This window comes from Anser anser, assembly GCF_964211835.1.
Source record: "Anser anser genome assembly, chromosome: 2".
In the NCBI taxonomy this organism is placed as follows: domain Eukaryota; kingdom Metazoa; phylum Chordata; class Aves; order Anseriformes; family Anatidae; genus Anser; species Anser anser.
In genome coordinates, this window is record NC_139721.1 from 100,965,450 (window position 1) to 100,977,847 (window position 12,398).

The window sequence follows — 12,398 nt, forward strand, 5'->3', positions numbered from 1 at the left end:
AAAACAAAATCCTGCTTCAGCCTATGCTCAACTTTACACATGCTTAATTAAATTCTCAAACCAAGGACTATAGAAGACACCAGGCTGACCTTGCCTGTAAAAGACGGAAAGTTAATCTGAATCACTGCGGCACCCCAAATTCCCCAACTCACATCACAAAGTGCAATAGAAGCTAAAGGATGCTCAATATTATAGCTTCAAGACAAAACTATTTTCATTTCCAAACACACTTTACTACTTTATCTGTGGTGGAATTATCTCCATTTTCCTGATATATAATGTTATTTATTTATTATTTCCTACTGCGACACCTGGAAACTGAAATACTGAACACACAACTTTGCTACTTGCTTTGGAACTGCTATCCACTGAATGCAGCTCTCTCAAAATAAGCAGACTAATTTATTTCTTGGTCTTCCTTTCTGTCTTTATAATGAAATATTTATTGCACCAGAAAGCCATTTAAAACTTCAATAGAAGCTAGACACATAAAAATCCACCATTCCTGGAGGGGTTCCTTCTATCACCTCCCACTCTTTTTGGTAGTTGAAAATATTTTAGGACTTTATTTCCCATAAATCCCCTATTTTGACAGTCAGCATTCCCAGTACTTATATTTCAACTGCAGCCACAAAATCACTGTCTTGCATTCTGTGCAATAGAGTTTATACTTTCCTCTTTTTGATTTGCTCTGGTAAATCTTTCAAGTTCTTTGTTACAATACAGTAGTGCTTAGAATGCACTTCCAGCACCTCTCGCATGTAACCACAACATGATAATACAGCTAAGACAAAATAAAATTAACTTTGACTGCAAGGGTCCCCACCCCCATTCCTTCACAGTACATTGAAATATTCCTATATCTCTCTACTGATTTTTCTGTGGGTCTTAACTGCTTATGCTTGTCTACTGATTATTGAGAAAAAAGACACATTGAAATGTGTGAGACAAGGATGGTGCAGGTCTTGGTTCTTTTTGGTTTTAAGAACAAGTTAAAATAATTCTCTTGGACTAGTGACTACATCTCTCCGTATCTTTCACTACCAGGAGATTAAACTCCTCTGAGAGCTCAAAACTCTATTTGCACTGTGCATCCACTAAAGAGAATAGACTAGTGCTTGAATTTAATGGAGCCTATCATGCAATTAGCATTAACACTAATTGCATGTAATCCCAGCTTTTAAACTATGCACAGGAATTCTCAGTCCTCTGAATAAAGAGGCCAATGACTGTAGTTTTGGTCGTATCAATACAGTGAAATAGTTCAATTTAATTTCATCCCACTACCAAATAGGAAAATGCTAAAATCAAAGATGTCTATTCTCACACAGTAAAAAGTTTCAAAGTACAAGACTTTTCCTGTAGCACTGTGCACAGCATCACGTGTGAAGAACATCTCTCTTCTACTCCACACAACTGCTTTGTTTCAACACAGTGCCTTCTCTGTAAAGAGCTGTAGGACTTCTGCTGAAGCAGAAGGCTGAGACTTCAATTTGTAACTGAAGAGCCACCCTTCCTTTTCCTATAGCAGCCCTGCTGGATTAATTTTCACATTCAACGAAATAAATACCAGGAAAAATAGTCCTTGTCCTGTTCTTTGTTTGCCCGAGTGTGACGACATGCCTACCTGTGGCATTTGTTCTGGGTTTTGGCACCTGCTTCACCAGCTCTCTCCTCAGCCAGGCAAGATCACAAAAACGTAAAATGCTACTGCCATGGATGCAACTGATCACTATAGATATTTATTGTTTTAAGCATAAAAACAACATTTACAGGCACAGCCGAGATTAACAGATATCTGGGAGTAACACAGAACAGCACGCCACATGAAGACTTACTGTTTAATCGTGCATCCCTAGGAAAATATATAGCGACAATAAAAAATTATCACTTCTGTGTGGAGCAGCAACGGGCTGGATGAGTTCAAACGAGGCAGAGAATATTGTAAGCCTCAAGTTTTCAGCTGAAGATAGGTTCTCAAAATATCATCACCAATCACTGTTGTACAAGGGGCTGGGGTGTGGGTGGAGGGAGGGCAGGAGGCGCAGCACTGGGAGTCTGGGGAAACTGAACATGAAAGCAGAGGCAGACACGGCTCTGGGAAGTGATGGCAGTAGTGAGATGCAACACAGGAGCTTCTGCTGTACAGTTCATGGGCAGACAGAGAAGCTAGAAATTTTGAAGAGTTCAATACAAAAAAGTGCCATAGGACTTCTAACAGGCTATACTTTTAATAACTCAGCCACTAGATTCCAGATGTCGCCTATTCACAAATAGCTACAGACCTTAACACCTTTGGAAGCAAGTCCTACAGCCTCGCAGGCAGAGCCACAAGTTCTCCCACATTTCATGTATTTAGATCCTCTTTGCTTGCCACCTCGGGCAAAAACAAAGTTTTCTACACAGACTTTTGCAAAATACACAACTACAGACTACCTGCATGCAGGACTACATGCACTTTCTTCTCACTTTCCACAAACAAAATCAGTCCATTACAGCACAAGATGAATGTTTCTCTTCTTCATTGTGAAAACCCAGCCTCAGTTAAGCACAACAAAATAAGCTGCTTATTAAGTAAATCAGACTTCATAGCACTACATCTCCAAGTCTCATCTGTTGAATAATACAGGATACATCCAGGCACCATACATCACAGCACGCAAATGTCAGACCTGTACTATTGTGCCTTGGTTGCTTGCTGCTACAGTTTGCTTCCTGTTTATGGTACATTATCCAATGCATGGACAGAAATTGCCACAGTATTTACTCCTTCTTCACTTAAACCAGACCTTTGAGTATTTACTGACTGACATTTTATAGCTTACAAAGCAATCTGCCTTTCTTGTCTGGTACTCTTCTACCCAACATAATGCCAAACAGCTGACTATCTGCTTTCTAAAAATGGACTGTGCTGCAAACAGCATCCTGACAATTTAATAATTTGTCAAAGTAGTCCAACCAGTTATTATGAAGTACATATCATAGGGTTCAGAGGTAAAGGTCATCTACTTACTCACAAAGCAAAGTGCTTCTGCTGACACTAAAAAGCAGACAATTAAAAGAAAAAAAAAATCTGAGACATTCCCTGGCAGACTTGACTTCAACATACAAATTCAACTATCCATAAGAGCAGTTGCCGTTCCACAAGAATGCTGTTTCTCTTCCTGTTTGTGCATTGTTTGCAATTGCTATTCTTCTTCTGTGTACAGCATTGCTTTACCTGGAGTGGAAAAGGAATTTAGATCATCTTGTTTTGCCTCTCAGACAGGAGACAATGTGGGTCCAGCCCAGGCTTCTAACACTGAAATTTTATTTTTGATTTTTTTTAAATGAGAAATTTGCCCCAGGCAACACTAAGTTCTCTCTGCTTTTATAACAGACAAAGAGAGGAGTCTAATGTTCAACCATGGGCATCTATATGCTCAGATGCTAATTCTGAGAGGATAAATTGGACTTCAGTATGTTGACATAAGTGCATTTGAAAACCAGTTCTTATAATGTATTTTCTCCAGCAACAGAAACACAGACTGCATTAAAGATTTTAAGTATTTCCACCGTATATATTTCATATACAGATATGATACAGATACAGATAGATATGAAGATGGAACTACTTGTAGTCGCCAGGTAAATTTTCAGTTTTATCTTGGTTCCCTAGCTCTGAAAATCCAGCTGAAATTGTTTCAGATTGGATACTCAAATCAACAGTTATGAAAAATGAATGCCCTACAAATGCATCCTTTGAGATGCTGAATGTCCTCCTCCCATACTGGTTTCAGTATTCGTTTGCTGAATTGTGCTCGGTCCCCAACCACCATGCTGAGCAGAACCCATCCCCCCAGTACTTTAATAGCACAAATTCAGCAGAGTGACTTAATCACTCCAGAGAATTCATTCTTCTACGAACTTTACTAAAAAATCTGTCATGTCTATTTATTGATCTTAACGTCAAATAGGGAGTGCCTTCAATGCCTCTGCCAAGAAGGAAACCTCCAATTGTCCTGCTCTCCGAAGTTATCTTCACACAAGAGGCAGTCGCCAATACCTTCACTTTGGAACTGCAATATCCTTCAGTCTTCTCTCCTTGGTGGTTCTGCCTCTTTAACCCTCTGGGATAAAATGGATACTTCGACTCTGCAATAATATTCATTTAGATGATGTGTTGGGAATGACCAGCATTCTCATAGTTAAATAAAGAACACCTTGTTTTCAGCTTTACCACCCTCATTTTGTTGGCTTTTACCCTGTTATTTTTTAAGATTAGACCCTTTTTTAAAAGGTAGAAGGTTATGGCCTTCAATAGCACAGTATTTGTCTTTTCACTTGCTTTGAAGCTCTACTGTCTGCTCTGGACAGGAATGCCCTGTTATTTACAATATACAGTATTATTATTTCAGGGTTACCATCATCTGCCAAGCCACCACAATGGTGCTGAAGTTAATTGCAGAGGTAACGGGGAGGAGAGCAAGGAAGTGCTTCTTTTGAGTATAGTACCTATTGCTTCTCACTGAGTTCCCATCAACATTTCTCTAATACCTGCCTTTTTTCTAGGCACAGATAATGCTCATTCATTGAAAAAACAGAGGGAAAATGCTTTTCCAGCCCAAAATAGAAGGCAATGGTACTATTACAAACTTAATGGAAGTTCTTTACTTTTAAAAACAAGTGTATTAATAAGAAAACAATTTAAATTGGTTAATTAGTTCATAATGCAGTCTAGGAAAAACGTTCTTAAAGGACTCTAGCATGTGCCTAGTTAAACATATGCCAGGCAGAGTTAAACTTCCAGCAATCTGTAATGATTTAAGCAGTTACCCCAGGGAGCACCGTTCTCAAGTCAGCTTTAGGTCAGGCTGCACTTCAAAGCCACAGCAAATCTCAGCACCACCCGACAGCTCACACTGCTCCCAACCATACACCTGCCTTTGGAACTGAGCAGCTGTAACACGTGGCCCCAAAGCACATTGCTTTGCTCCTCTCCCTCCCTCTCTCTTCTACTTATTTTTTTTTAAAGACATCGTAGCTTGCCTTGAACTTGGCAAAATGCTCTGCAATGGGTATTTGAACTGGAAAGCCTATTGTGCATACATTTCATATTATTATGATGAGCTGTATTTTTCTCAAAAAAATAATTAAGGAGGTGGTAAAATACAATTACAGCCCCCCACCCCGTTCACAGAAGTACTACAATTAAGGATCCTACTAAGGCAGATGCTTGTCTAGAAAATTAATAAATTTAAGCAGATCTTTAAGTGTTTTCTTGATTTAAGACCAAACACAGCATTACAAGTTAGCAGCTGGGTGCAGTTCTTGATTTCTGAGTGCAGATGTGGTTTGGCTTCTCTGTTTTATTTTGCTGTAAACCAAAGTCAGCATGAAATTCACGTAAGAAATCAAGAACATCCTTCTCGTATTCTGTGACAACGTTCATAATGCAACTAGACGGGTATGAGTACACGACCAAATTCCTTTCTGGCTCGCTCCTTTTATCTGCTTTAAAGGTCTTAGCAAACGATTAAAAACACAAAAGAAAATTAAAACGCTAATATATGTAAAGTCTCCATCTCCCAAAGTAAGAAAAAACAACGATACACCCCACAGAATTTGGGCACAGAGTTCACATCGTCACACTATTTTTGTGAATGCAGCTCAGGCAAGGAGCATAGCATGAGAGCCTTAAGCAAAGCTTTTCTCTTAAGACCGATATAAGCGAGGATAGCCTTATTTCCACAGCAGCATCACAACCTCGAATAGTTGTCTTCCTGCAGCTCCATCCTCACCGCCTCTGTGCAGGTGGGGCAGGACAGGCAGCGTGCCTCACACCGCTGCCAGCTATCAAGCAGCTGAAATTTCCGTGTCCACGCAAAAGCTTAAAAAGCAGAGAGACCTCAGGAGTTGAGCATCTCCTGCCTGAAGGAGTTGGCACAACTGCACAACTTACAGGCATCAGGTCACAGCCCGAGGGGACGTGCTGCAGACTCCCTGTTCCTGGCTCTCATGGACCAAATTCCCATTGCCTGCTGCCCCCCAAGCAGCTTGTTGGCTTCAAACTTAAGGAGGAGTATAAAGAGCAGAAATGTTTTTCAAGGCCTTTTCCGAAAAAAAAAAAAAAAAGAAAAAAAAAAAGTATCTTTGATAAATAGGTAGGCGAAATTTAATTTCCTGAATCTTTACAGAGCATTTTGTTGTCACCATTATACAAGTAAATACACTCCTTTTGGAGGAAGGGAGAAAAGAGGAGTGGTTTCTACCACACGGCTAAAAGGTTTTATTTGTTGGTTTTATGTATCAATAAAATCAAATTACAGGCGTCAAGGGATATTTATTTCAATGCTAAATACCTTACGTTAAGATGTCAATTAAAGTTTTCCTGAAGAGGAAAGTTCCTCAGCAAAAAATGAATGCATTAAAAACGAGTATACCATTCCCCAGAGGACAGAATATAAAACAACCTGTCAAGTAATCAAAGATAACCAAAGAGAATGTGTTAACTCCCTGATGTTTTTTTCTGTTCAGCATCAGGTGAATGCAAGCTCTTTTACCACCTGACGGAGCCCTGTTCTATTAATTCCCTGCCTCCCTCTTTCCATACCACTTCTATCAGCACTAAAAAGCTTCACAAACTGATGGCTGACAAAGACATACACTGACTATGCATTCTTTTAAGGGCAACATCAGGTCCAACCAGCCTGCAAAAGCTGCCAAACACGCACACTATTTACAAAACAAAAAACACAGCTATTCTTGGAAACATACTGAACTGTTTATGAAAATTTAGTTGTATGGAGCACAAGTGTTTAACATTCAGTTTAATGTATCTACAGGTGAGGATTGTTTACCCTTAACTAATGAGAGAAGGCAACAGGAAAATTCCATGAATTCAAGAAACTGGTCCAAATCAAACTTCTCATATTTTAACTGAAAATATGCTATGTGACACATCATACTTGTAGAGCCTGGAAACATCTGTACTCTGAAAAATCAGAATTACATCCTACACCAATAAAACATTGTAATGTGCATATAAAATAGCAAACTCCTCAAATAAAGACTTTGATAACACAGACACAAGTGTATAAAAAAAAGAAAGTGGGAGCTCTTCTCTATTCAGAACTCTCCTGAATTACTACAAAAGACCAACGTATATTGTAAAAGATCAGTATTAAGGTCTAACTTCTGCTCCCACTTCAACAAATCAAAATGAATATAAATGAATGTAGAAAGGCTACCCTACTACCCTAGGAAATACAAATTATTTCTTTTTTTTTTGTTTGTTTGTTTTCCTCCAAGCTGGAAGGCCAGAAGTATTTTTATTCTGAAGTTCTACTTGTTGCAACATGTTTTTAACATAGTGCATTACTTTTTTCCTGGAATCTCAGTTAAGAGTGTGGTACAATGCAGTGCATAAAGAGAAGGCAAAAGATGAATTCTTTGTTCTAGGTGTTAAAAAAATCACAGATACAAACCTTCTGAGCTGTTTTTAAAAGCTGTTTAAAGATAGTTCTTTACACTGAGACTGCTTACCTTTTTTCCTCCTGTTACAAATTGCTTGAAGTGAGATCTTACAAAATGAGGATGAACAGCAACAATCTGAGTATAAACAGGAGAAAAAAATGATTATGACTCAAATAAGAGTTTAAAAGGTGCACTGCATCATTTTTTTTTAACTAGATAGCTCTTTGCCAAATATCAAACATTACAGCTGAGTTCTGTCTCTGAAGTAGAGACCAGTTCTTTCAGACATCTGAGTCTGTTTCTTAGTCCCACTCATTTTTCCTAGAACAAAAATAATATTCTCCATATTGTAAGGCACGTGACACGCAAGATGCTGAGGGACATAAGGCAGAACAACCACTTTTTTCCACATCAGGCAGCAGAATGAGGTCCACGCAGCACAGGAGCACTGCAAGCATTCCTCCAAGTGAGTCTTCTTTGGGACCTACCTAGAGGACAAGGCTTGACATTGTCAGACGACTATCTTGTGTGTTGTTACACAGCTTGAACAGCCTCCTTACTTTGCCTCACCAAGCACCAGGCTCACGTTCCAACTGATAGCTGGGTCTGGCATGTTGAATCACAGTGCCAAAAAAAGGGCTTTTGTGTTACTTGTCAAGAGATACAGCTGTAAGAGCAGTATGGCAGTAGGAGCCAAGTGAGTTGCATCCAATGTATGTGAAAACTTCATGAGCTCATTCTTTTTCTCCCCTCCAAGAGTGAATGCAAACGTGTAAGAACCCAAGCAGCAAAACACAGTAGCTTGCACACACCACCTTTTCTCCCACAATAAATGCTTCTTGCTAAGAAAGCTAGATCTTCCCATACTTCTGCAAGAGGCATTTTTTCAACAGCCAGCCAGCCACACTTATCTCTACCAGAGTAAAACTGAATTCTTCCCTCCATGGACCGTACATCAGCATCGCCACCCATTGCTCTATCCCAGGATAGGCTTAACAGATATGAATTGGTTGCAAAATATTGACCTCACAGGTAGCAGAACCCTCAGAATTTATATCACACATCTACAAAGAGAGAAATATGTTGAGACAGGTAACAGCTGAAACAGGACAATTTCTCTTTCACTTTGCCTTTTGTATTTGAAAAACTCAATAATACTTCTTACAAAACCTAGATCAGCTTTCTTCCTGCCTAACCAGATCAAAAGCTTTTATATTGAGATAGATAACTATTTTCTAGTGACTTGAATAACATTACAAGGAAGCAGTATTCCTCTCTCATTTAGATTCAATGTGACCTTTCTGTTATTAAAGACAACAACACAATTACTAAAGATTAAAACAAGCACTTACTTTAATAGGACAGTCAAACGTTTCATGAAACTCTTCCGCTGAATACAATCCAAACACCTGCACCTAATTTGAAAAAAAAAAACAAAAATATGTACCCAATAACCACTTGACAATTAAAGGTGAATGTAAAACCCTAACAAGTAGAAATTTAGTGTGAATGCCAACAGCTACAACATTTTCCTGAAGTAAAAAGTCATATTTAACTATTCAGTTAATTGAGACATCTTTGACTTCTATTTTGGCTTATCTCTAAATATTTTCAGCAGAGTAAAAGTACTTATTTGAATCTAACTTTTTTTTTTTTTTTTTTCCCCTAAACAGAAACACAGAAACGACAAGTTCCTTTTGCTTTAGGCTGATCAAATCTGTTTAACAGATACTGATCTAGGTAAGGTATGAGCAACATAATAACATTCAGGGGAAGATAAATTAAAAACTCTTCCTTTCTGAGAAAGAACTGGAAGATTTTTTCCCCTCCAAGCAATACAGGCTTTACATAAGAAAAAAGAAATTTGTGACAATAAAGCAAAACCAGCCTGAAAACCAAGTCCCATATGTTTCTTGGCATCCTCTGCTCCTCCCAGGCACATTCAGTGCTACTTTGTTTTATTCCATGACCACTGGGAAAGTCTCTCTCTGAAGATTGCTCCCTTCTCATCTATGTTGATGTCTTAGTACATTTAACAGTCAGCACTGGAGCTGTAACCATAGGCCATCAGAATATCTATCAGAATTAATTAATCTCAAGAAGGCTCAACACGAATAAAAAAAAAAAGTATCTTTCTACCATCAAGAGAATTAACAGATTTTTAAATGTTTTCTTCTCTTTATTTACAGAATTGGTACAGAGGTATAAAAAAAAAATTAGACTTCTTAGGTGCTGTGACCCCAGAGTAGGGTTTCCTCAAGCTTTTTGCAGGTGCAACCTTCTTTTAGTCTAGTGTGTTGTCACGCAACACCCCATTCTCTTCCCTGATTCTCACATGAAATGGTGACAGCTCATTTCCTCCAGAGCTTAGGAGTAAAGTAGGGCTGAAGACTGATGACTAGGGATTAGTAATTGATATACTAATTATTATTTCCACAAGGAATAATAAACGGTTTGCTTTTACATGATGATTTTAAGAGGTTTGCACCCACTGCCAGAAGCCTCAGCAGGGATGGATGCTGCTGGTGGGAGAAGGGAGGGAAAAGAGCATCCCGGGAAGCGAGTCCATGAAAAACTGTATCTGGCAGCAAATCTACTTTAGAAAGCTCCTGGACAGGCTTAGTCATTCATCCTTAGTTTCTGGGAGAGGTAATCCCTTCAGTAATTCTGCTCTACATGTTCAGCTAGTTGGACTAACTACGTGTTGGACTAACTAAAAGATTTAAATCCTCTTTTAACTCTGTTGTGTTCTCTCTCTCTCCAGCCCCACTGCGACTACTTGAGTTGGAATGGGTGCGGGGACAGCTACAAAAAAAAAGGCAAAAATATAAATCAAAAATTACTAGAGAAAGATCTGCAGAACAAAGCCACTAAGTCCCAGGAATGGGCCACAGAAATAAAGCTTAATGGCTCTATGAAAAGATCAATTCAGCTATCAGAGGATGAGAACCCAGACAACCACGGAGACAGAGTTAAAAATTAGAGCCCAGGTAAACTACAAGAAGAACTAAGCCATGGGAGAGGAAATAAGCCATCCTCAGCTTGGCTCAAAGTTTGGCAGTGGTGGTAAGCTAAAACCACCCCACGACACCTCATCTCCCTTTCAAGCTCATCTCCTGGATACATTTCCGTAGCAGCATTATCAGCTCTGTCCATTACTCATTAGTGAATATACAGTCTCTAACAACATGCTTTACAAATACTGCAGCATGCGCTGTGTGGGGCTGAGCTACTGCTCCAAAGGATTGGAAAATCAATATTTGGAGACAGTGAGATGCATCGCAAAGCTGTGATTATGTAAGCCAACCAAAGGGTTATGTTTGAGTTGGGCCTGGCTGTGAGCCTAGAAAACCTTCGGGCTGATGTCTAGAGGATTTTGTTTTCTGTGTTTTTGTTTTTATCAGTTGGCACACTGTACCCAGTGTAACAGACTAAACAAAATAAGGTGCAGAGGAAAGAGAAAATACAAGGAAAGGAAGGAGGAAGAAAACTAATAAAAATGGTTAACACACAAGTCTAGAAATTCCAGGAAAGCAACATTCTCAAAAACATCTCTCCAATTAAAAACAATTAACCAGAATTAACATTGGCAATGGTGCCTTCAACATTTTCCTAATACTGAATCAAATGAGGCAATAAGACGTTTCTTTAAGAGTTTGAAAACAAAACGAAGCCAGTTAACTAAAGAGGAAAAAACAACTCAGCATAAAATACGTTATCATGTTTACTCTAGGGACACCGTATAACAGTTTATTACTTCTTAATGTCTTTTATTCTTCAGAGAGAAAGTGATTCCTTTGATATTACAAAGCTATATTGGATTTATCTATTTCTACTTTCTATCCCCACTCAGCTCATGATGTTTTTAGGTAGCTGGAAAAAGGATTTCATGATGAGAGCCTGCTGTATTTTGCCAGCCCTCTCCAATTTTAAAGGATTCCAGGATTCACCACTCCTGCGGATCCAGACTTAGCTGTTTCTTTGCTTCCACATGGTGGAAGAAGCAGCCAACCTTTTGGTGGTGAAAACACAAGAACACACACATAATCTATCTGAGCCATATTTTTTGAAAAATGTAGAATTTAATACTTCATAAATCTTAATGTAAAGGTTGCTGTAGTAAACATGACACTAAAACATGTAAACATATGGGGTTTCAATATTCTTTATGTTTCTTTGTATAAGAAGTTCAAAGTCAATAAAGATACAAATTATATTACCACTCTGTAATAACATAGAACTTTTGCAAAACAAGGAGTCAGACCAAGGATCTTCAAGATAGTACACAAGCAAATATCTAACCTAAAAAAAAACAAAAAAACACAGCTCTGAAGCTGCAAGTGTGCTTCCCCTTCTATTTCTTCCAGTGCCAGCATTTTCCTCTTATACCCTCGTATTTCAACACCTGGCCAGTGGCTATACAAAAATGGTGGTGGTTTTTTTTTTTTTTTTTTTTTTGACTTCTGTTGCTTTCCATGGAGATGATGATCAGCTGCAGAGAGTCCATTGGCAAGGAACATTTTCAAAGAAAAAAACTTTAAGTATGGAAAACCTGTAAGTGGCCTGTGGGACACACCTTCAGTAATTTGTAGAAAATACATATATCAACCTAGTTAGCTCAAAATGCACAGCTGTTATCATATCCTTCTTGTTTGTTTGTTTGAAACAGATTTAACAAAATTAACTTGTTTCTTTCCCTTCCCCTTCCCTCCCTTCCTCCAAGGAATTCACTATTTCTGCTTATTTATCTGAGTTAATGATAATCTTGCAACCACTTGAACAAGCATTTAACTTCTTACAATACACTCACTGAGGTACTGAAAGAGGGATACATGGAGTGTGAAGTTACACTTTTCCTATGACCAAGAATGTTGAAGTGCTACATTATCTAGCCAGGAATTTCTGCCTTTTTATTATACAGCAGCACAACATACAAGTATGTG

At 38.6% G+C, this 12,398-nt stretch overlaps 1 protein-coding gene across 1 annotated transcript in view; it reads right to left on the minus strand.

The window, feature by feature from the left end:
- The window catches only part of VPS41 (VPS41 subunit of HOPS complex), a 107,476-nt gene that overhangs the window by 53,145 nt on the left and 41,933 nt on the right, over positions 1-12,398 (minus strand). The window contains exons 6-7 of the mRNA XM_083823116.1: positions 8,808-8,870; positions 7,525-7,590 (exon numbers count right to left, since the gene is read on the minus strand). Coding sequence (XP_083679242.1) covers positions 7,525-7,590; positions 8,808-8,870 — 129 coding nt within the window. The remainder of the gene's footprint in view (positions 1-7,524; positions 7,591-8,807; positions 8,871-12,398) is intronic.